Here is a 25,516-nt window from a genome sequence, read left to right on the forward strand (position 1 = left end):
CATAAGCGTTTTAAATATGACTACTGAAGATTATACATGTAGATTGAGAAACAATAGAAGATCTACTGATCTAAATAGTGAGAAAGAGTTTTATGACGCTACTTCCCAAGACGTTATGGATGTGATGTTACATGGTATTATGCTCAAGGTTTTTCAACAAGTTTCAGTATATTAAGCGTGCATGCAGTTTTCACACGTGATTCTCGAAAATAATGAATGGATGGCCTTAAATTAAAATATAAAGGGAAACACAGAGATAGGGCACATACTGAGGTGTGAGGAGCGTTTTAAAATGTGACAGTTTGGTAGTGGGTGCCACTGGGCAAGTGGGGAGGGTAATAATTGTGAAGGGAGACTTAAGGCTTAGCTCCAGTGAGTCGAACTAGTCTATTGATAATGGTTTCAGTGTAACATTTTCAAAGGATTATATGGTGTACTGCACACTTGTCATACTCCGCCTGTTCTTTTTTAGTTTGGTATCTTTCCTCAGTCCTGGTTAACATCATTGTAAGCAGTTACTTGTATCATATTCAAAATCTGAATGGTCACTAAATGTTTTTGGGTCTTATGAATTTATGTATTTAGCAACGAATGAAACAGTGACTATATATGTTCAGAATAAAATTTTATTTTATACAGTAATATAATGTGGGCTGACAATCAGATTCCGTGCTCTGCCATAGTCTTCTATTCCTTAGTGTTAGCCACTGGAGCGTGATTCAAGTCATGGACAAGTTGAAGGCTTCGGTTCCTGGAACAGTGTGTACATTGTCAGTTAGTCGTACTTCACACATTAGAGTTCTCTCAAACAATAACAATACATAATGAAATTTGGTGTATACATAAAGATTCTTTGCCTGATTCTGATGGAGTTAACATATTCATTCAGTCTAATGAGTTAACAGACTAATCTACCCTTCGATTCCGTAACAATGGCAGCAATCTGATAAATATATGAAACACTTTTAATCGTTTCTAAATATTGTTATGTATAATACCATGTAAAGACAAGTTGTTGTTTAAAGTTGTTAGCAAAAATCTGGAAAAGTTCTTGAGTGATATACATCAAATTTTTACACGATATTTTAATAAATGTTCGGACAGACATAGCTCACACATTTTAAAATATATGTAGTGTATAAAGTTAAATGCACAAAGGGGAAATGTTTTTATGAAAAATTTCGAAAAGTTCTTGACCGATTTACTTCAAATTTTAACGCAATAGTCTAATAAGTGTTCAGGTAGACATAAGCTAAATATTTTTAAATGTATATGGCATACAAATATATATATGAAATATATACAACTATACAGATGCGTTGCTACCGAAATTCTCGAGAAGTTCTTGACCGATTTACTGAAAAATTTGACACGATACTGTAATAATCATTCAGTCGAACATAGACTACATTTTTTGAAACAACATTGTACAGGCACTCTATTAAAAGCGACTGCAAGAAAGAGAATGTTGTGCAGTGTTCTGCTCTGCTGTGAAAACGTGTGGTTTTGTTTTATTTTTAGCAGTTAGTATTAACTACAAAAACAGGCGCTTCAACCATCAAACAAAATGTTTCTCCCGTACATATATTTTCTCGCTATACATATTTTAAGCAAACATTGTGCCCACAACAACTTGTTGTTTTGTTTTCCTCCTCACATTCGGTTTTCACAAAGAACAGGAAACTTGTATTGATGTCTTATCGGCATATGGTTAGAATACTACTACGGAATCTGAACTTTCAATAACAATAAACAACACTCATAGTCTAGGACAGGTGTTAATAGGAGGTGGACAGAGAGGGCAGGGGGAGGAAATGGACATAAATAGGAGGAAGTCGGAAATGTAAAGAGAGAGGGGGAGCAGGAGGTGTACAGAAAGAGGAGAAGAAGGAGAATAGGACGTGTATCGAATTCTCCTACATCTTTAGCAACTGCGTTACTGGGTCTGTTAGTTATATTACATTTTGTACTTATTTTGTGACCCTTTTTTTTTAAAGTGGCTTGGACAATGTGAGCCATGACGCACTGTTATGGAATGAAACAGTATGTATACGACAGAATACTGATTTGAAAATTTACAAATATCAATACTCATAAAATTAAAGAATTATTAAGACAGAGAAAAATTATGAGAGTAGAGAAATAAACAAGACATTACAAAGGAAAGTTCATATCTACCAGAAGGAACTCCTGTACAGAATAGAAGAAATTCACAAGGAAGTTTTACAGCTTACATCTGAAGGCTTAGGTTGTATTATTAAATTTTTTCAATTTTTTCAGTTGTGTTGGAAGGCTATTGAAACTGATAGCATTCTGTACAGTACTTAAAGAAGTATCTAAATGCAAGTGTTGTCTGAGAGCCTTGAGTTCACTGAATGCATGTTGCAGTTTCACCCAGTTAAGTCAGTACTGTCAACAACAAACCCCGTGATGGAATATGTGTACAGAGATGGCAGAGTTATAATTCAGAGGCACCCGAACGATGTCTTACATGAAGTTCGTGAGCTGACGCACTAGACCAATCTGAATACCATTTTTTTGCCCCAAGAATAGTCTTGATGGGTGCACAGAGTTGTTCGAACATTTGATACCACAGAAAATAATAGTATGATAATAAAATTAAGCAAAGGAGCTCGAATGCTTCAGTGTGAGACATAGTGGAGATTGCAGCATTCGTCACCTGCGCAAGGTCTTGAACTTAAGCTCCCAAGTAAATTTTTGATCTATTCACAGTCCTAAGAATTTAAAATGGTAGATTTCACTGACTCTTTGGTCACCTTGGAACAATAATTTTTTTCTTTTACAAGAACTATGTGCCAGAAAATGCGTGCACTGCATTTTGTGGCTGTTAAGACTTGATCCTTTCTCCGAAAGCCATGTGCTCACATTAAACGCTACCGAGACCAGAGCTCTGGGGCAGCCCCACCTACCCCACTTAACATGACACCAATTGCACCAGGCAGATCCGGATATCCTCCCTGTTTGTTGACACTGACGCTGGAGGACAACCTTCTCGTCCCTAATGCAGATAAGAAGAGGATAAGAAGAGGATGTGTGTGTGTGTGTGTGTGTGTGTGTGTGTGTGTGTGTGTGTGCGTGAGTGCGTGCGTGTGTGTATACCGGTATTTTGATCGAAATAAGTCCACTTGATAATGGGAATATCAATAAAATCGACTTATTACAGTTATTTGTCTATTTCAGTTAAATATTCTCAGCAATGTAACGTAAGTCTAATATAAACTTAAGCAAATGAAATCTACCTTGGTTATGAAACAAGTGTTCACTGATATTATTTCTTATATAGTACTTACCAACACTTTACAAATCTCATTCCAGAGGTTTGTGAGTAATTGTTGTTGTTCGTCCTGGCGCTGAAAGCAGATAAACAGGAAGTCAGTTGAAGATGATTACAAACACCGCTAGTGTCGAGCTAATAATCTACATTTAAATATATACGGCCGTAAAAAATAAGCAATTTCTAATTTAAAAAAGAATTAATTGAAAGAAAAGGAATGAATAATTTTCATAATGTGAAAATATGTGCTGTATATGCTTCACAGAAGTGAAACAGGGTTTTGGCCACGAAAGCATAGTGTCGGGCTAAAATCGAAAGAATGACAAATACTGAAGTAGAGGAAACATCAAATACAGTATTAGATGGTTCAAATGGCTCCAAGCACTATGGGACTTAACATCTGAGGTCATCAGTCCCCTACAACTAAGAACTACTTAAAGATAACTAACCTAAGGACATGCCGAGGCAGGATTCGAACCTGCGACCGTAGCAGCAGCGCGCGTCCGGACTGAAGCACCTAGAACCGCTCGTCCACAACGGCCGGCTACAATATTAGTAATGACGTTTCACACACCAGTAGAATGAGCTGTGTGGAACAACCTTATTGTTTGTGGTCTTCAGTCCTGAGACTGGTTTGATGCAGCTCTCCATGCTACTCTACCCTGTGCAAGCTACTTCATCTCCCAGTACGTACTGCAGCCTACATCCTCCTGAATCTGATCAGTGTATTAATCTCTTGGTCTCCGATTTTAGCCTCCACGCTGCCCTCCAATACTAAATTGGTGATCCCTTGATGCCTCAGAACATGTCCTACCAACCGATCCCTTCTTCTAGTCAAGTTGTGCCACAAACTTCTCTTCTCCCCAATCCTATTCAATACCTCCTCATTAGTTATGTGATCTACCCATATAATCTTCAGCATTCTTCTGTAGCACCACATTTCGAAAGCTTCTATTCTCTTCTTGTCCAAACTATTTATCGTCCATGTTTCACTTCCATACATGGCTACACCCCATACAAATACTCTCAGTAACGACTGCCTGACACTTAAATCTATACTCGATGTTAACAGGTTTCTCTTCTTCAGAAACGCTTTCCTTCCCATTGCCAGTCTACATTTTATACCCTCTCTACTTCGACCATCATCAGTTATTTTGCTCCCCAAATAGGAGTTCTCCGTTACTAGTTTAAATATCTCATTCCCTAATCTAATTCCCTCAGCATCACCAGAGTTAACTCGACTACATTCCATTATCCTTGTTTTGCTTTTGTTGATGTTCATCTTATATCCTCCTTTCAAGACACTGTCCATTCCGTTCAACTGCTCTTGCAAGTCCTTTGCTGTCTCTGACAGAATTACAATGTCATCGGCGAACCTCAAAGCTTTTATTTCTTTTCCATGGATTTTAATACCTACTCCGAACTTCTTTTGTTTCCTTTATCGCTTGCTCAATATACAGATTGAAGAACATCAGGGAGAGGCTACAACTCTGTCTCACTCCCTTCCCAACCACTGCTTCCCATTCATGTCGACTCTTATAACTGCCATCTGGTTTCTGTACAAATTGTAAATAGCCTTTCGCTCCCTGTATTTTACCTTCAGAATTTGAGAGTATTCCAGTCAACATTGTAAAAAGCTTTCTCTAAGTCTACAAATGCTAGGAACATATGTTTGCCTTTTCTTAATCTAACTTCTAAGATAGTCGTAGGGTCAGTATTGCCTCGCGTGTTCCAATATTTCTACGGAATCCAAACTGATCTTCCCCGAGGTCGGCTTCTACCAGTTTTTCCATTCGCCTGTAAATAATTCGCGTTAGAATTTTGCAGTCGTGACTTATTAGACTGATAGTTCGGTAATTTTCACATCTGTCAACACCTGCTTTCTTTGGGATTCGAATTATTATATTCTACTTGAAGTCTGAGGGTATTTCGCCTGTCTCGTATATCTTGCTCACTAGATGGCAAAGTTTTGTTAGGCCTGGCTCTCCCAAGGCTGTCAATAGTTCTAATGGAATGTTGTCTACTCCCGGGGACTTTGTTTTGACTTAGGTCTTTCAGTGCTCTGTCGAATTCTTCACGCAGTATCATATCTCCTATTTGATCTTCATCTACATTCTCTTCCACTTCTATAATACTGTCCTCAAGAACATTGCTCTTGTATAGACCCTCTATATACTCCTTCCACCTTTCTGCTTTCCCTTCTTTGCTTAGAACTGGGTTTTCATCTGAGCTCTTGATATTCATGCAATTGGTTCTCTTTTTTCCAAAGTTCTCTTTAATTTTCCTGTAGGCAGTATCTATCTTACCCCTAGTGATTTGCGCCTCTACATCCTTACATTTGTCCTCTAGCCATCCCTGCTTAGCCATTTTGCACTTCCTGTCGATCTCATATTTGAGACGTTTGTATTCCTTTTTGCCTGCTTCATTTACTGCATTTTTGTATTTTCTCCTTTCATCAATTCAATTCAGTATCTCTTCTGTTACCCAAGGATTGCTATTAGCCCTCGTCTTTTTACCTACTTGATCCTCTGCTACCTTCAGTATGTCATCTCTTAAAACTAGCCATTCTTCTTCTACTGTATTTCCCACATTCGTCTCAATCGTTCCTTAATGCTCTCCCTGAAGCTCTCTACAACATCTGGTACTTTCAGTTTATCCAGGTCCAATCTCCTCAAATTCCCACCTTTTTGCAGTTTCTTCAGTTTTAATCTACAGTTCATAACCAATAGATTGTGGTGAGAGTCAACATCTGCCCCTGGAAATGTCTTACAATTTAAAACCTGGTTCCTAAATCTCTGTCTTACCATTATGTAATCTATCTGAAACCTGTCAATAGCTCCAGGCTTCTTCCATGTATATAATCTTCTTTTATGATTCTTGAACCAAGTGTTGGCTATGATTAAGTTATGCTCTGTGCAAAGGTCTTCCAGGCGGCTTCCTCTTACGTTTCTTACCCCCAATCCATATTCACCCACTACATTTACTTCTCTTCCTTTTCCTACTATCGAATTCCCGTCACCCATGACTATTAAATTTTCGTCTCCCTTCACCGTCCGAATAATTTCTTTTATTTCATCATATATTTCTTCAGCTTCTTCGTCATCTGCAGACCTAGTTGGCATATAAACTTGTACTACTGTAGTAGGCGTGGGTTTCGTGTCTATCTTGGCCACAATAATGCGTTCACTATGCTGTTTGTAGTAGCTTTCCCGCACTCCTGTTTTTTTATTCATTATTAAACCTACTACTGCATTACCCCTATTTGATTTTGTATTTGTAACCCTGTATTCACCTGACCAAAAGTCTTGTGCCTCCTGCCACCGAACTTCGCTTATACCATACAGTAAAGCTGCATGGCCTTGGGAAAAATTATGGCTGTAGTTTCCCCTTGCTTTCAGCCGTTCGCAGTACCAGCACAGCAAGTGCCGATTTGGTTAGTGTTACAAGGCCAACCATCCAGACTGTTACCCCTGCAACTACTGTAAAGGCTGCTGCCCTCTTCAGGAACCACACGTTTGTATGGCCTCTCAACAGATACCCCTCCGTTGTGGTTGCACCTACGGTGCGACTATCTGTATCGAAGAGGCACGCAAGCCTCCCCACCAACAGCAAGCTGTGGTTCATATGGGGGGTGGGGGGAAACAACAACATTATTAAAGTTGTTTAAATTCTGTGTGTGTAATCAAAACAAAATTTGCATTTAGTTTTATTCATATAAAACACCATCAGCTGTCTGCAATGAAACAAATTTGGAACCAGCTGTCACCTATAGCTGCACTCCCACGTCAGTGGTTTTGTTATGACGAGTGATTGTGAGAAAGTGGGCAGTTGTACATGCAATGACGTCAGCTGCCCTCAAGTGTCCCCCTGCTCAGGTGAGCGTGGCTTGTCCTGTGGATCCCCCCCACCCGCACTCCCGCCCAGTCAACTGATCTAACACGTGGCGTGGTAGCACGTACGTCGTCGCTGCCGACCAGTGTATGCAAGGGGTTAGGGGCAGGAATGCACGTCTATGCATTGTGCTATTGAAGTACCTACGGAGTACACAGCGCTTAGACTATACAACAAATTTAATAATTTTTTAACATGGTTTACCTTCACTAATATAAGAAAGATATTCCATTGCCTACTTCACCCTCTTAGGATTAGACTGTTGTATGCTATCACGATATCAAATTTCATCGAACTGGATCAGCAGTTTAGTCGTGAAAACAAAAGACAGAGTTATTTTTGTATTTCGTAATATCACTATGGAACTGGTAAAATTGCGTCAAAATATACAGACAATGTAAAATACAGACACTGACCTACTGTATTTCATGGCAAAGCAAGCAGCCTGACGAAAAACAGATTCTCTCCCTGTGTGGGAATCACACGATTTGTGTGCGAGCGCCAAGGGACGTAGACACCAAGACACATGGAAGTTATTTCGGTCCTGTAGATGTCCTCAGACAGCGTAGGTGGTTAAGGTGACCGCTTGCGTGTAGTGGGAGATCGGGGTTCATGTTTCTGTCTGGTACAAAATTTCATATGTTACTAGAAAATCGTATAGCCATTGTACAATCGTGTTCTCCATTGGCGAATGCATTTCATAGTTTAATATGGCTGCTCCTCCAGAAATGCATGCATGTAAGAAGGTATGTTACATCGAACTTTAAAGACGCTGTAAAATGAAGAAGGGGGTCGACCGAAGCGTCCGATCCCACCCGTCGGCTTTGAGCAGTAACGTAAGGCTGTTGTGGTGTGTGACGTCACGACGGCGTGGAATTTAGTTTGTGAGAGTGGCGTGTTTATAGGTGTCGTTTTGGTACGATCGGTGGTGCTCTCTGGTGGTGCGTTAGGTGACGTTTTTGGTTTAGTTTGCGAGTGTGGTGTCGTATGTGAATTTTGGTAAATTGACTCTTTTTATGTCTTTGGTAGGTATGGATATGACTGACAGGGTCAACAGTTTTCGGTTGTCGGCTATGATGGGGGACAGTGCGTTATCTCTAATAAAATTTCTTCAACTATTCGAATTTTTGGATGAAGTCGTGTTCAGTATGTCGTGAAGAAATGGGGCTTACTTAAAGTTCCGGCGTCTCGGACAAGGGGCGGCTGTATGTGGAGATGTCGTAAGGATAACAGGTCAAGGGAAGTTTTCGATCCCAATGTGAGGCTGCGAATGTTGGTATTGGTACCGGGAGATGTTTTTGAGCTATATAGGTCAAGGGATGTGTTAGGTCCTAATTTATGGGATCGGGAGCTGCTGTTGAGCTATATAGATCAAGGGAAGTGTCCGATTCCAGATGATGATGTGTTTAGTGGTATTTGGGGAGTTTTGTGATGTCGGTTTTTTTCGTCGTTTTGCGTGGGGGTGGGTGTCTAAATTTGTTTATATTTAGTATGTTCTCACCCTAAAACCCCCTATTTCCCGCGCTTGTACCGTTAGTGTCATTAGGCGTTTTGGTGGAACGTGTGTGTGTTTGTTTTTCGATGTATTTTCGTCCTCATAATGTGTACGTAACGACTTTATGTGCGCCATATTGGACTCATGGTTTACGGTCGTTTCCGCCATATTTGTGACGTCATGGGTCAAAGCAGACGGGCGGGATCGGACGCTTCCGTATTTCCAATCAAGGCACCGCTCCACTGGATGATATATGAAATTTAATGCCTTCCAGTTTAATTATTTACACAGCTGGTGGATAGAAAGATAACAGGAGTTTAAGACAGTTATGAAAATCAGTAATATGACCGGTTTTTAATGCGCAGGGTGTCCACAACAGTCAGCGACAGCTCTGGAGCAGTAAAAAGGCTAGGCACCAGCTGTGTGGAATATGGATGAAGATTAATGTGAAGAAGACCAAGGCAATGGTTTTTACAAGGCAATCAACGAAAATTAAAAGTAAAAATTAGTGATGAGGTAGTGGAACAAGTTGATAACTTCGGTACATAGGTTGCAAAATTGCTAGAAACATGATGTTTAATCAAGAAATAAAATTAAGGATTGCTATTGCAGTATTGTGTCTTACACAAGGAGGTGTATTTTCCATGGTCCTTTAAATAAACAGCTAAAGAAAAGATACGTGTTTTAGATGGAGTGCTATCGTCTATCGTGACGAAAAATGAACAATACGGTGAAGAGAGTAGAAATACGTAGAAGCTTTTGAGATGTAGAAGTGGAGATGAATGGGCGGTGTGGAATGGGCAGACGTAGCAAAAAGTGTTATTGTGTTACAAAAGCTGAACGAGAAAAGACAAATACTGGAAACAGTTTAGAGGACCAAAAGAAATTGGCTAGGCCACTGCATGAGAAATGACTTTATAATAAATAACTTCTAGAAAGCATTTCATTTCAAATATAGAGAAGCAACAGATAAAATCACAATCGAATTTGGTGTTACAGCAGAATCAGTAAACACGTTCACATGGGGATGAAATGATGATGAGACAACACAACACGCAGTCCCTGAGCGGAGAAAATCTCCTACCCAGCCGGGAATCGAGCCCTGGCCCGTAAGACGGCAATCCGTCACGCTGACCAATCAGCTATCGGGGCTGACATCATGTAACTGATGTGGATGTATTGAATAGAATTGGGGAGACAAGAAATTTTTGGCGCAGCTTGACTGGAAGAAGGGATGAATTGATAGGGAACATTGTGAGACATTAATCGATTACGAATTTTGTACTCGAGGGGAGTGTGTGTGGGTGTGTGGGGGGGGGGGAGATTGGGGGGGGGGCGTAAATATCGTAGAGGGAGACAAAAGGTGAATGCAGTAAGCAAATTCAGAAGGATGTAGGTTGCAGCAGTTATTTGGAAATGAAGATGCTTGCATAGGATGGAGAAGCTTGGACAGCTGCATCAAATCATTCTTGGGACTGAAGATCCTGACAATAACGTGCCATCTGCGAAGAGCCGCATATGGGACAAGAGCCCCATTCCCGGCGGAAGAGCCGGCCGCGGTGGTCTCGCGGTTCTAGGCGCGCAGTCCGGAACCGCGCGACTGCTACGGTCGCAGGTTCGAATCCTGCCTCGGGCATGGATGTGTGTGATGTCCTTAGGTTAGTTAGGTTTAAGTAGTTCTAAGTTCTAGGGGACTGATGACCACAGCTGTTAAGTCCCATAGTGCTCAGAGCCATTTGAACCATTTGAACCCGGCGGAAGTCTCTTTCCGCATCATTATCTCCCCAAACAGGTGTTTCAACCTTAAAGAACGCTGTGTTATGCGGTGATAGACCTGCCTAATTAGCAGAACACATGATCGTTGTAATCATCGTAACCAAGCAATTTCACCGAAAGTAAAACCTCGTTCAAATAGGCGAATAAAAAGGATAATTTCCGTCGTGGTCGGTCACCCACTCACCCCGTTCAACGTGATGGTGGGTAAGCCCCGAAGTGCCGGAAACAGCTCTTTAGTTTTGTCTCCGTTGCCGTTCAGCAGTTCGCTGCCAGTCGTCGTCGAGGCGCAGTCCGCTATCGGCCTCCATTCGATCCCCAGGCGCGTTGCACACTGAAAACAAACCCAACAATAAACAACAATAAATTTTCTTGAGGGATAAAAGCGTTTATGTACAAATCCACATGGATTTACAGAGTATAACTCGTGCTGAGTTTATACGCATACAAAGTATTATACAGGGTGTTACAAAAAGGTACGGCCAAACTTTCAGGAAACATTCCTCACACACAAAGAAACAAAATATGTTATGTGGACATGTGTCCGGAAACGCTTACTTTCCATGTTAGAGCTCATTTTATGACTTCTCTTCAAATCACATTAATCATGGAATGGAAACACACAGCAACAGAACGTACCAGCGTGACTTCAAACACTTTGTTACAGGAAATGTTCAAAATGTCCTCCGTTAGCGAGGATACATGCATCCACCCTCCGTCGCATGGAATCCCTGATGCGCTGATGCAGCCCTGGAGATTGGCGTATTGTATCACAGCCGTCCACAATACGAGCAAGAAGAGTCTCTACATTTGGTACCAAGGTTGCGTAGACAAGAGCTTTCAAATGCCCCCATAAATGAAAGTCCAGAAGGTTGAAGTCAGGACAGCGTGGAGGCCATGGAATTGGTTCGCCTCTACCAATCCATCGGTCACCGAATCTATTGTTGAGAAGCGTACTAACACTTCGACTGAAATGTGCAGGAGCTCCATCGTGCATGAACCACATGTTGTGTCGTACTTGTAAAGGCACATGTTCTAGCAGCACAGGTAGAGTATCCCGTATGAAATCATGATAACGTGCTCCATTCAGCGTAGGTGGAAGAACATGGGGCCCAATCAAGACATCACCAACAATGCCTGCCCAAACGTTCACAGAAAATCTGTGTTGATGACGTGATTGCACAACTGCGTGCGGATTTAACAACATATTACGATGTAATAAGTGTCGTACTCATCGGACCTTGTGGGACTCTCAATCAAAAAGCTGCATTTTGACGACATGTCTTTCCCTCCAACTTAACTCCCGTCACTCTGCTGTCTTTGTTTCCCTTGATCTCCAGAACGCCTATGACCGTGTCTGGCATCCCGGGTTTCTCTTCAAACTCCAGACCTATGCTTTCCCCATCAACTTTGTCCGTCTCGTTCTTCCTTCCTCTCCCATCGTCCCTCCTATGTGACTATCCACAATTCCAACTCCCGTACTTTCTTTCCCTCCGCCGGCGTGCCCCAATGTTCTGTCCTTTCCCCTCTCCTCTATCTCCTGTCCACTCCTGATATGCCCAAACCTCCCCCTCCTGTTCATCTTCTCCATTTCGCTAGCCCTTTATCCTACCCTTCAACGGTCCCAACGTACCCTCCAAACCCACCTTGACCAATTCACCGCTTGGTGCAATCAGTGGTTCCTCCATGTTAATCCCTCCAAGACCCAGGCGATCATCATAGGTCGCACCACTTGCTCCTTCCGCCTCCGTGATTTCTACCTTACCATTTATGACCGTCCTATCCACCTCACTCCTGCCCTCAAATACCTTGGCCTCACACTCGACTGCCACCTCACCTGGACTCCCCATCTCCTTACCATCCAAAACAAAGCTGACAACCGCCTCCGCCTCCTGAAACTCCTGTCCAGCCGGATGTGCATCCTTCCACTATCCTTCACAAGTACAAATCCTTGATCCTCCCCATCCTCTGTTATGCCAGCGTAGCTTGGATTTCCGCCCCTCCCCGGTTCTATAAAGCCCTCCAAATCCTCGAATGCCATGCGCTCCACCTCGTCTTCCGCATCCGCCTTCTGTCCCCCACGCGCATTCTCTACGACCTCATCCCCTTTCCCCACCTACTCCTTTTCCTTGAACACATCCGCACACTATATATTGTCCACCGCCTTGATCCCCCTCACCCCCTGGTGTCTCCATTCCTCTCCACCCCCATCCAGTTGCCGCACCTTTCCCATTGTGTCCCACCCTCTCTCCATCTCCACACCCTTCATCTCCTTTCCCAACGCAACTTCCACCATCTACCCCTCCCGGATGATAAGCTTCGCCCTGACATCTACTCTTCCTACCAACTAACCCCATCTTCCTGCCTCCTCCTCAGGGCTCCCTCTCCTCCCCCTCCCTCCTCCTGAGCGGCTTCCCCCTCCTACTTCTCCTCCATCTCTTCTGCCTCCTTTCAGTGTCTCTGCACTCTCTCCTGCCCTGTCTTCCCTCTTCATCTCCTGCCCCACGTGTCTCCTGCCTCTTCGTGTACCCACTGATGCCCCTCCTCTCTTCATCCCGCCGCTTCCCCTGCTGACCCTTGCTCTCCCCTCCTTTTTCATCCTCTCTGCCCTTTCCCACGGCAGGTCCCGCCTGGCAGTTTTATTCTTCATCGTGTGTGCTCCAAATGGGTTTTAAGTGTGTTATCCCGGACTGTTTTTGCTACTGTGGCCGACTTTTAACGTGTGCATGTCCATTCAGTGTCTTCTCTGAGTTTTGAAAAATCGCCAACTGTGTTTTTTAACTTTCTGGTGAGCTTTTTTTTTAACTGTCCTCCATGAACGTCTCCGTGTTAGTCTATTTTTTACCTCCATTTTCTCCCATTATTCTGCTTTAAGTTCCCCTTTATCGCCTTATGTATATAACATTTTATTCTTATTTTAAGTTGTCATGTTACTCGGCTGAAGAGCGGCAGATTGTGCCGCTGACAGCCCTCCCCTGCCCATATGGGGCAGGGGAATGAAATGATGATAAAGAAGGGAAAAAAAACGACGACATTCTGACAGAATGTAAGTAATGTATATCTCCCTCCAATTTTTGTAATTGAGCTACTTTGTTAATGAAATGTTTGCTTAATTATGTAGAAACACCCTGTGCTTCACTTTTGTATTTTTGAGTTTAGGTGACTTTGCAGTGTTACTTGGAAATGGCCATAAGGCCGAAATTGCAATAGTAACAATAAATATTTTATATAGTCAACGGCGACTATGATGTCTTTTAAGAAATATTATATGACTGTGAATCCCAACCATGAGAAGTTAATCAAATTCAGAACAGTTTGTAAGAAATATGGAGTGAGTTGTGACAGGTTGGATGTTTGTTGCGGCAATAGGTGTTTTGAGATAATGAGTTTTAAAGTATCACTTTATTACCATTGTTTGACATACTTGAGAAACAACTTCTGCACGTATATTACCCTTAAAACGTCCTTTGGCAAATGGTACAGAGTTTTTACAATAACGTTTCACATTACAAGGTCAGCCCTTCAGACCTATAGCAAATTACACTATACATAAATTTAAAACCAAGTAAACTGGTTCCAGATTGCGTAAAATTGCTCAATGCTGTGCTGCCTTTTTTTACAAAATGTTCATGTTATTATTCTGTGTTATGACCAACTATAAACTGGCAACATCTGTAGGCATTGATAACTCTCATATAACAAGGAACTATTTGTCTTCTTTGGCGCCAGTGTAATCACAAAATGTTCTTTTTTATACAAAGCTACTCTGAGTTCCGTAAAATGCCTTTGAAATTTCGGATATGGAACTTTGTGAGGCATTACATACCCCGCTACGAGATTTAAAAAAAAGTGTCTTTTTCCGGTCAGTGTTATTTCCACATAACGATGGAAGATTTGTTTTCAGAAGATTCATATCTATTGCATTCAATGCTGTTGTTCACTCCTGTCGGATACGAACAGCATTCAAGTCGACACGAGCATGTACAGAAAGAAGTGAATTGTTGTAAAACACTACAGAAGTGGATTTTTTAGACATTGTAGAACGTTTTCGCTCGCGCCGAGAATTTTGCTTCTCCGATAAGGGGTCCCTTCTTGATATCCATCTCAGATATGCAGACTGAAGCGACGAACGAAAATTTTATACCAAGACTTGGATTCGAATCCAGGTCTGTTGCTCACTAGGCAAACCACTACGCCATCATCATTCTTGTCGGACAGGGAGTCGCGAATCCCGTCTCTAGTGAAATTTGGCGTTAATGGGCTATGGCAGCAGACGACGAACGTGAGTGCCTTGCCTGAGTAAGCCTCCTCATGGTGCGACGGGTGTGCCAATTCCTTGCCTGTCCTACCTCCCTTCGTACCCTACCGTTGCCCGACCGCCTGTGGAACGTCTCTTTTCCAGTTGCCCCAGGGCAACGAGACCATTTGGGATTTGTCCCAAACATTTGCTTGACTCCCTTGGTGTGGAGCGTGTGGCACCCCAATTCCAGGGTTTTACCCGCCTGCCTCCCTGATTGCTCCAGAGGCCCAGCGTCCTTTTAGGCTTGTCAGAGTACCGGAGGAGCTGCACTCCTGCGTTTGTTTTTACCTCCTTATTTTACGATATTTTACACCAGCATCCCGACCATGTACCAGTATTTACGGATGGCTCTAAACAAGGGGACTCTGTTGGTTGTGCTGTTGTTTTCCCTGATCGAGTCATGAAGTTACGGCTTCCTGCTTCGTTTACCATTTTTGATGCCAAATTTTTTGCGATCTTGTGGGCATTGGAGCAGATGAGATGTGTTCCCAGTCTTAAGTTTCTCATCTGTTCTGACTCCCTGAGTGCCCTTCAGACCATGCAACACTTGTACCCAACGGATACGGTCGTCCAGAACATCCATGATGCCCTACTCCACCTGCAACGGCAGGGGAAGGAGGTTTCTTTCTGCTGGGTGCCGGGGCACGTGGGTATTAGGGGAAACGAACTGGCGGATGTGGCTGCCAAAGATGCATGTTCTCTCCCTCACGTTGTTGAATGTCCCCCTCCATGCTGTTACCTCCCTTTTGCGTTTTCGTGTTATGCGTCAATGGGAAGAGAAGTGGCTGCCAGTCGGTGAAAATAAGCTGCGTCTGGTCAAGGCCACCACGCGGCCATGGCGGGATGAGGTTCTCCTAACTCACCTCCGCATCGGGTACAGTCCCTTAACGCATGGTTTTTTTACTTCGGCGGGAGACCCCCCAATCTGCAGTGCTTGTGGCGTCCAGATTACTGTCCGCCACATTTTACTTGACTGTCCTTTATTCTCTGAGCAGAGGGTGGTGGTTTCCTTGCCACCGGATTTGCCCTCTATTTTGCAAGACGACGCAACGACTGTGGTTAAGGTCTTACGGTTTTGTGTCCTGTCCAATTTGTTGCCTCGGATTTTATGGAGAGGATTTTAATGTGCTGCTGGGTGACTGGCTCACCCAGGTTTTAGGTAAGAGGTCCGCCAGTCACGATTACCTCCTTGTTTCGCTTCGGTTTCTGTTCTCTTTTCCTTGTGTTTCCTTTCCTTTTTTAGTGCGTTTCTTCTCCTCTTGTTTTGCCTCTGTATGTGAGGATTTGGAACTGCGTCAGGTCTGTGTCTTTTAGCCGTTCTCCTTGTTCGATGTCCCGTCTTCGTCCCTTCACCGCATGTGTTCCTGTTTCTATGCGTTTGGTCGCTGATGACCACGCTGTTTAGCGCCCGAAAACCTCAAACCACACACACACACACACACACACACACGAGTGCCTTTGCTAACAGCACGACATCGCCTACAGTGTCTCTCCTGGCCTTGTGATAATATCAGTTGGATCCTAGACGACTAGGAAACCGTGGGCCTGTCTGGTAAGTTCCGATTTCAGTTTCTGAGAGCTGATGACAGGGCTCGAGTGTAGCGCAGACCCCACAAAGCCATGGGCCTTGTTTTGTTAGACAAAACAAGGCACTGTGCAAGCTGGTGTTGGCTCCACAATGTCTTGCACTATATTTACATAGAATGAACTGGGTCCTCCAGTCCAACTGAACCAATCGTTGAGTGTAAATGGGCATGCTCGGCTACTTAGAAACCCTTTGTAGCCATACACGGACTTCGTGTTTCCGTGATAATTCGCCCTGTCACTGGGCCACATTGGTTAGCAATTGGTGTGGAGGAAATTCTGGAAAATTCGAGCGAACGGTTTGGCCACCCAGATCTCCCAACGTGAATCCCATCGCACATTTATGGGGCACAATCGAGAGGTCAGTTCGTGCACAGTATCCTGCACCGGCAACACTTTAGGAACTACGGACTGCTACAGACGCACCATTGCTCATTGTTTCTGCAGGTGTCTTCCAACGACTTGTTTGGTACATATCACATCGAGTTGCTGTAATACGCCGGGCAAAAGAGGTCCGACACAATATTAGGAGGTATAGTGTGACTTTTGTCACCTTAGTGTATTACCCCCTTGGTATCCCTATGGTGTAAAATAATCCCGGTAGGAGAAGTGTTGACGTCGTTATCTCAGGGGCTGATCACATTCAACAGCGAAAACCATAACAGTTGTTAAACCAGTATTATTTTCATCAGGTTGCCCTCCATGGGGTGGGTGCACGCAACGACTGTGGTTATACTGGGTTAGATAGAGCAGCAATCACTCGTAGAATTAAGTCGCTTTAATACGACATTTGTAGTCACAACGCAGATCAGATTTCGACCTATGTCAGGTCATTATCAATGCTAAAAACAAATACAAGAGTATATATTACAAAGTGATTTACAAAAGTTACAAGTCCATCACATCGTTGTCTTTTAATGTTCACATTATATACCAGTGCGGAATTGTAGCAGTTGTTCGAGCTCAAGTGAATGCTTACGCAGTTCAACCATTACTGTCGTACAATTATATGTTGGTTTCACAGTACACATCGGTTTTGCGTATGGCGCCCTATATGAGCTGCGCCTCAAGTTTACAGTTTTGACGACATTTTTGTAATATTTGTGTTGTATAATAACTAAGTAGCATCATGAAATAGCACGAAACAGCGACATTTTACGCCTCATGGGCTAAAATTAATTATAAAACTGCTATGGCTACGTAAAGTACGTTATAGGAAGTGTTGCATATTTTGTCGTGTTGGGACCTGTCTTAACTTAATTAGTTGTTACTTAACGAAAGATATAACGTGAACTTATTTACAAAATGCACTTTGTTGGCGCTAGGAGCGCTTGTAAGCATCATTTCAATATGTCGCACTTAGTGGCCGAGAAATAAAAACAATATGATAAAGCGTGATCTTTTGAACACTTATTTTGAAAAGTGACAGTTTTACGTATTGATTGTTGCTAATAGTTACCCTCATGAGTTTGTGTTTTATTTCTGTGTAAGCATTCACTTGAGCTCGAGCAACTGCTACAATTCCGCACTGGTATATAATGTGAACGTTAAAAGACAACCATGTGATGGACTTGTAACTTTTGTAAATCACATTGTAATATATACTCTTGTATTTGTTTTTAGCATTGATAATGACCTGACACAGGTCGAAATCTGATCTGCGTTGTGACTATAAATGTCATATTAAAGCAACTTAATTCTACGACTGATTGCTGCTCTATCTAACCCAGTATTATTTTATTGTTCATAATAAACAACAAAATATTACTGGTTCACCAACTGTTGCGATTTTACTCCATTTTCAGAAAATGGGCATATACAGTTGTGGTTACACAACGAAAAGAAGTCTTTGTACCATCAACAGTGTGACATGCCCTCACTTGATAAGACACTACACACGGTTTTGGAATTTAATATCGGACATTGGCGCAAACTCTGATGATCAGAAAATTTACGCGACGACCTCTCCTCCCCTTTACTGCCCACCAGATACTGGCACTTAAAATTTCATCCACCTCTAGGATTTGAATCGGCTTACTTCCGAGCGGAGTGCCGCCCAACTGGGGTGCGTTAGCGAGTTATTTTTTCCCCGGTTCTTTTATTGCACTAAAATACAATGACCTGCGATGTTATACAACTGTTGATACAAACTTTTCACTATCAAACCATCCTTCAAATGATTACATTAATCAAGAAATTTAGTTTTCAAAAAATTAAGTGAACAAACTATAAGGCAAAATCAGCAAACACAATTCTTGAAACACTAACACTGACGATATCTAAAGATAAATTTGCAGGAGCACTACCTCGGCCATTTGAAATAAAAATTGCTATTAGACAAGGGGACGGTTCGTCCCGTTTACTGTTTCACTGCGTTCTAGGAAAAATACACTACTGGCGATTAATATTGCTACACCATTAAGATGACGTGCTACAGACGCGAAATTTAACCGACAGGAAGGAGATGCTGTGATTTGCAACTGATTAACTTTTCAGAGCATTCACACAAGGTTGGCGCCGTTGGCGACACCTACATCGTGCTGACATGAAGAAAGTGTCCAACCGATTTCTCATACACAAACAGCAATTGACCGGCGTTGCCTGGTGAAACGTTGTCGTGATGCCTCGTGTAAGGAGGAGAAACGCGTACCATCACGTTTCCAACTTTGATAAAGGTCGGATTGTAGCCTATCGCGATTGCGGTTTATCGTAGCGCGACATTGCTGCTCGCGTTGGTCGAGATCAAATAACTGTTAGCAGAATATGGAATCGGTGGGATCAGGAGAGTAATTCCGAACGCCGTGCTGGATCCAAACGGCCTCGTATCACTAGCACTCGAGATGACAGGCATCTTATCTGCATGGCTGTAACGGATTGTGCAGCCACGTCTCGATCTCTGAGTCAACAGATGGGGACTTTTGCAAGACAACAACCATCTGCACGAACAGTTCGACGACGTTTGCAGCAGCGTGGACCATTACCTCGGAGACCATGGCTGCGGCTACCCTTGGCGCTGCATCACAAACAAGAGCGCCTGCGATGGTGTATTCAATGACGAACCTGGGTGCACGAATGGCTAAACGTCATTTTTTCGGATGAATCCAGGTTCTGTATACAGTTTCATGATGGTCGCATCCGCGTTTGGCGACATCGCGGTGAACGCACATTGGAAGCGTGTATTCGTCATCGCCATACTGGCGTATCAGCCGGCGTGATGGTATGGGGTGCCATTGGTTACACGTCTCGCTCACCTCTTGTTCGCATTGACGGCACTTTGAACAGTAGACGTTACATTTCAGATGTGTTACGACCCGTGACTCTGCCCTTAATTCGATCCCTGCGAAACGCTACATTTCAGCAGGATAATGCACGACCGCATGTTGCAGGTCCTGTACGCGCCTTTCTGGATACAGAAAATGGTCGACTGCTGCCCTAGCCAGTACATTCTTCAGATCTCTCACCAATTGAAAACGTCCGGTCAATGGTGGCCGAGCAACTGGCTCGTCACAATACGCCAGTCACTACTCTTGATGAACTGTGGTATCGTGTTGAAGCTGCATCAGCAGCTGAACCTGCACACGCCATCCAAGCTCTGTTTGACTCAATGCCCAGGCGTATCAGGGCCGTTATTACGGCCAGAGGTGGTTGTCCTGGGTACTGATTTCTCAGGATCTATGAACCCAAATTGCGTGAAAATATATGTCAGTTCTAGTATAACATATTTGTCCAACGAATACCCGTTTATCATCTGCATTTCTTCTTGGTGTAGCCATTTTAATGGCCAGTAGTGTAGTAAGGATCTGGAATTTAGAGCTAGAAAATTCAAAAAAATTGAATCAATAATTCCACGAAGGAAGACAAATGGTATTAAGCTAAACTGCCTGGCCTTTGGAGCCCATTTTGGAACACAAGAGACGCAGTTATTCAAATAAATCTTCTGGAAGAAATAGTGAAAAATCTGGTCACAAAATTTTAGCTGAAAAAAAAACCAAATTCATGACAAATATAAAAAAATGCACCAAAATTCATAGAAAAACAGGTAGGTAAAATAGAGCGAGTAAGTAAATTTAAATATCTTGGAGAAGCTATAAACAGAAGGGACTAGAAAATTTTGAAATATATGTAAGAGGTAACGATAAGGAGGGAGCATATTATCTGACAAAGAATACTTACAACAAGAAATACATATCTAGAAAATCAAAACTAAAATACATTACCACAATAATACTACCAGAATATTATATGGATCTGAATGCCTAACAATAAACTATAAGATGGATAGGATAGAGGTCCCTGGAAGATGCATTGTTTGAAAAAAAATGATGGACGCAATACAAACTACAGATACCTGGAAAATGATTAGTAGTGAGGAGATCGACAAAAATACAAAGGACATATCAGAAGCAATGGTTACAAGAAGATTAATCTTTTTTGGACACCTCTACCGAATAAATGAGAACAGGCTCGCGAAATAAATGTTTCTGTATTTCTGGAAGAAGAAATCACAACAGCATGAATTATAGAAATAAGGAAAGGAGTAGAAAAAAATTAGAATAAAAAATCGGAAATAGCAGAACGAAATCTTTTTATCAATAAAATACTACATTAAGAAGGCTTTCAGTGGAGATAAAATAAGAAATTCGGAACAACATGGAAAGAAGAAAGGAGAAGGCAACATAGGGAGAAGGTGAAGGAGTACTGCAATAACAGAATACAAGGAAAGGAGAGGGTCTGAATTTATTACGTGCCCGCAGCTGGTTAATAAGAAGATAAAAAACTATAAAAATAAGAAGCAATATCTGCAAGGCTACAAAGGCGGGGAGCGCTTGGTTAAGTCGTTCTCACCGCCCGAGCTCAGCCAATCTGAGTCGACTGAACGATAATCGATGCGAATTCACGGCTGGCTTACCTCAATCAGCATTGCATCTGGGTCTGTCTGGTCGCGGATCGTGCAATCCGCCAGGTTTAGCAGCGAGTTCTGGTCTTGGACGAGGGCTACGGCACACGAGTGGATTTTGAGTCCTTCGCACTCCTTTTCACCGTGCTCGCATATGAAAGTGAGAGGACCCGTGCTATTAACCTGTGAAAGTAAAAGCAATTGATACACACAGTCTGTAATAAACACAAGCAAACAAAAACTGCATAAGTTAGTAACAAAGTTAAGAGAATCTTCCGTCAGTTCTTGGTGCTTTTCATTAATTAGTAACAAGTCATCGAATCTGTAGCTGAGTTTCTGTACACTGCTAAAAAAACAAAAAAGAAAAAAATTCACACACCTGGAAAGACGACGTCGATTTCCATCCATGACGGCATATGAGACCTGGGATACACTCATGCTCATAAATTGAACATAATGCTGCTACGTGATGAAACAACGCTCTGGTGGGCGCTTTGCGGGTTTAAATCACCTCCGGATAAGACCATGCGGTGCATTTGACCTGCGGTCGTCGCACGGTGGCGCTGGCAGCAGTCCACATACGCAGAGGTGTGTTGGTGCATGTCAGAGTACGGTGCAGCGAATAAGTGTGCAGACGTGCTAATGGTGACTGTGTCTGAAAATGGCTCAAAGAGCACATATTGATGACGTTAGGAGGGGTCAAACACAGCAGGTCGTAGCACAGGCCGTCCGTGTGCCGCAAAGTGTGATCTCAAGATTATGGCAAAGATTCCAGCAGACAGGAAACATGTCCAGGCGCTACAGTACGGGACGTCCACAGTGTACAAGAAGACCAACATCTCACCATCAGTGCTCGCAGACGGCCACGGAGAACTGCAGGTAGCCTTGCTCGGGACCTTACCGCAGCCACTGGAACAGTTGTCTCCAGACACGCAGTCTACAGAAGACTGAACAGACATAATTTATTCGCCCAGAGACCTACAAGGTGCATTCCACTGACCCCTGGTGTCAGGAAAACAGTACAAGGTCATTGGAACAGTGGTTCTAGGTTATGTTCATGGACGAGTTCAGGTATAGTCTGAACAGTACACCCCTGCATGTCTTTGACAGAGGAGCTGTGACAGGTCAGGTGTATCGGGACGTAATTTTGCACCAGTATGTCCGCCTTTTCAGGAGTGCAGTGGGTCCCACCTTCCTCCTGATGGATGATAACGCACGGCCCCACCGAGCTGCCATCGTGGAGGAATACCTTGAAACAGAAGATATCAGGCGAATGGAGTGGCCTGCCTGTTCTCCGGACCTAAACCCCATCGAACACGTCTGGGATGCTCTCGGTCGACGTATCGCTGCTCGTCTTCAAACCCCTACGACGCTTCCGGAGCTCCGACAGGCACTGGTGCAAGAATGAGATGCTACACCCCAGCAGCTGCTCGACCACCCGATCCAGAGAACGCCAACCCGTTGTGCGGCCTGTGTAGTGTGCATGGTGGTCATATCCCATACTGATGTCGGGGTACACGCTTAGGAAACAGTGGCGTTTTGTAGCACATGTGTTTCTGGACAGTTTTCTCAACTTATCACCAATAGCGTGGACTTACAGATCTGTGTCGTGTGTATTCCCTATGTGCCTATGCTATCAGCGCCAGTTTTTCATAGTGCCACGTTGTGTGGCACCACATTCTTCAGTTATCCTTAATTTATGAGCGTGAGTGTAGATGTACTGACACTGAATGTTATCCCACAGCAAGTGGCGCAGCTACGAGAACGCCGTCTGTGTCTACACTTTAATCGGGAATGCTCCCACACAGAAGGCTCAGTATGGTGCAAAAGTGTGAAGCAGGCAGGCAACCATGCCACGGACAGGCTCTCGTGCCACCTACAGCCAAATGAGCGTGAGTGACAGGGATCAGATTGTGGCGGGATGGTTCTTTTGGAGAATTACCACACACGTTGGACGTGCTGCGTCAGTTGTGTAACGATGCTGACATCAGCAGTCACGTGAACAGAATGAGATTTTCACTCCGGGCGTGAGTCGTGCTTCGGTAGCTCAGATGGTAGAGCACTTGCCCGCGAATGGCAAAGGTCCCGAGTTCGAGTCTCGGTCGGGCACACAGTTTTAATCTGCCAGGAAGTTTCATATCAGCGCACACTCCGCTGCAGAGTGAAAATCTCATTCTGGAAACATCCCCCAGGCTGTGGCTAAGCCATGTCTCCGCAGTATCCTTTCTTTCAGCAGTGCTAGTTCTGCATGGTTCGCAGGAGAGCTTCTGTAAAGTTTGGAAGGTAGGAGACGAGATACTGGCAGAAGTAAAGCTGTGAGCACCGGGCGTGAGTCGTGCTTTGGCAGCTCAGATGGTAGAGCACTTGCCTGCGAAAGGGAAAGGTCCCGAGTTCGAGTCTCGGTCGGGCACACAGTTTTAATCTGCCAGGAAGTTTCATATCAGCGCACACTCCGCTGCAGAGTGAAAATCTCATTCTGGAAACATCCCCCAGGCTGTGGCTAAGCCATGACTCCGCAGTATCCTTTCTTTCAGGAGTGCTAGTTCTGCATGGTTCGCAGGAGAGCTTCTGTAAAGTTTGGAAGGTAGAGACGAGATACTGGCAGAAGTAAAGCTGTGAGTACCGGGCGTGAGTCGTGCTTCGGTAGCTCAGATGGTAGAGCACTTGCCCGCAAAAGGCAAAGGTCTCGATTTCGAGTCTCGGTCGGGCACACAGTTTTAATCTGCCAGGAAGTTTCATGTCAGCGCACACTCCGCTGCAGAGTGAAAATCTCATTCTGGAAACATCCCCCAGGCTGTGGCTAAGCCATGACTCCGCAGTATCCTTTCTTTCAGGAGTGCTAGTTCTGCATGGTTCGCAGGAGAGCTTCTGCAAAGTTTGGAAGGTAGGAGACGAGATACTGGCAGAAGTAAAGCTGTGAGTACCGGGCGTGAGTCGTGCTTCGGTAGCTCAGATGGTAGAGCACTTGCCCGCGAAAGGCAAAGGTCCCGAGTTCGAGTCTCGGTCGGGCACACAGTTTTAATCCGCCAGGAAGTTTTATATGAGCGCACACACCGCTGCAGAGTGAAAATCTTATTCTGGAAACATCCCCCAGGCTGTGGCTAAGCCATGTCTCCACAGTATCCTTTCTTTCAGGAGTGCTAGTTCTGCATGGTTCGTAGGAGAGCTTCTGTAAAGTTTGGAAGGTAGGAGACGAGATACTGGCAGAAGTAAAGCTGTGAGTACCGGGCGTGAGTCGTGCTTTGGTAGCTCAGATGGTAGAGCACTTGCCAGCGAATGGCAAAGGTCCCGATTTCGAGTCTCGGTCGGGCACACAGTTTTAATGTGCCAGGAAGTTTCATGTCAGCGCACACTCCGCTGCAGAGTGAAAATCTCATTCTGGAAACATCCCCCAGGCTGTGGCTAAGCCATGTCTCCGCAGTATCCTTTCTTTCAGGAGTGCTAGTTCTGCATGGTTCGCAGGAGAGCTTCTGTAAAGTTTGGAAAGTAGGACACGAGATACTGGCAGAAGTAAAGCTGTGAGTACCGGGCGTGAGTCGTGCTTCGGTAGCTCAGATGGTAGAGCACTTGCCCGCGAATGGCAAAGGTCCCGAGTTCGAGTCTCGGTCGGGCACACAGTTTTAATCTGCCAGGAAGTTTCATATCAGCGCACACTCCGCTGCAGAGTGAAAATCTCATTCTGGAAACATCCCCCAGGCTGTGGCTAAGCCATGTCTCCGCAGTATCCTTTCTTTCAGGAGTGCTAGTTCTGCATGGTTCGCAGGAGAGCTTCTGTAAAGTTTGGAAGGTAGGAGACGAGATACTGGCAGAAGTAAAGCTGTGAGTACCGGGCGTGAGTCGTGCTTCGGTAGCTCAGATGGTAGAGCACTTGCCCGCGGATGGCAAAGGTCCCGATTTCGAGTCTCGGTCGGGCACACAGTTTTAATCTGACAGGAAGTTTTATATCAGCGCACACACCGCTGCAGAGTGAAAATCTCATTCTGGAAACATCCCCCAGGCTGTGGCTAAGCCATGTCTCCACAGTATCCTTTCTTTCAGGAGTGCTAGTTCTGCATGGTTCGCAGGAGAGCTTCTGTAAAGTTTGGAAGGTAGGCGACGAGATACTGGCGGTAGTAAAGCTGTGAGTACCGGGTGTGAGTCGTGCTTCGGTAGCTCAGATGGTAGAGCACTTGCCCGCGAAAGGCAAAGGTCCCGAGTTCGAGTCTCGGTCGGGCACACAGTTTCAATCTGCCAGGAAGTTTCATATCAGCGCACACTCCGCTGCACAGTGAAAATCTCATT

General features: G+C 44.0%; 1 protein-coding gene across 1 annotated transcript in view; it reads right to left on the bottom strand.

Annotated features, from left to right (window-relative positions):
* Nucleotides 1-608: 608 nt before the first annotated feature.
* LOC124551120 (gamma-interferon-inducible lysosomal thiol reductase-like) overlaps nt 609-25,516 on the bottom strand; it is a 41,023-nt gene continuing 16,115 nt past the window's right edge. The window contains exons 3-6 of the mRNA XM_047126069.1: nt 21,248-21,418; nt 10,642-10,788; nt 3,312-3,371; nt 609-751 (exon numbers count right to left, since the gene is read on the bottom strand). Coding sequence (XP_046982025.1) covers nt 725-751; nt 3,312-3,371; nt 10,642-10,788; nt 21,248-21,418 — 405 coding nt within the window. The 3' untranslated portion in view covers nt 609-724. The remainder of the gene's footprint in view (nt 752-3,311; nt 3,372-10,641; nt 10,789-21,247; nt 21,419-25,516) is intronic.

The sequence above is a fragment of the Schistocerca americana genome, chromosome 9, assembly GCF_021461395.2.
Source record: "Schistocerca americana isolate TAMUIC-IGC-003095 chromosome 9, iqSchAmer2.1, whole genome shotgun sequence".
In the NCBI taxonomy this organism is placed as follows: domain Eukaryota; kingdom Metazoa; phylum Arthropoda; class Insecta; order Orthoptera; family Acrididae; genus Schistocerca; species Schistocerca americana.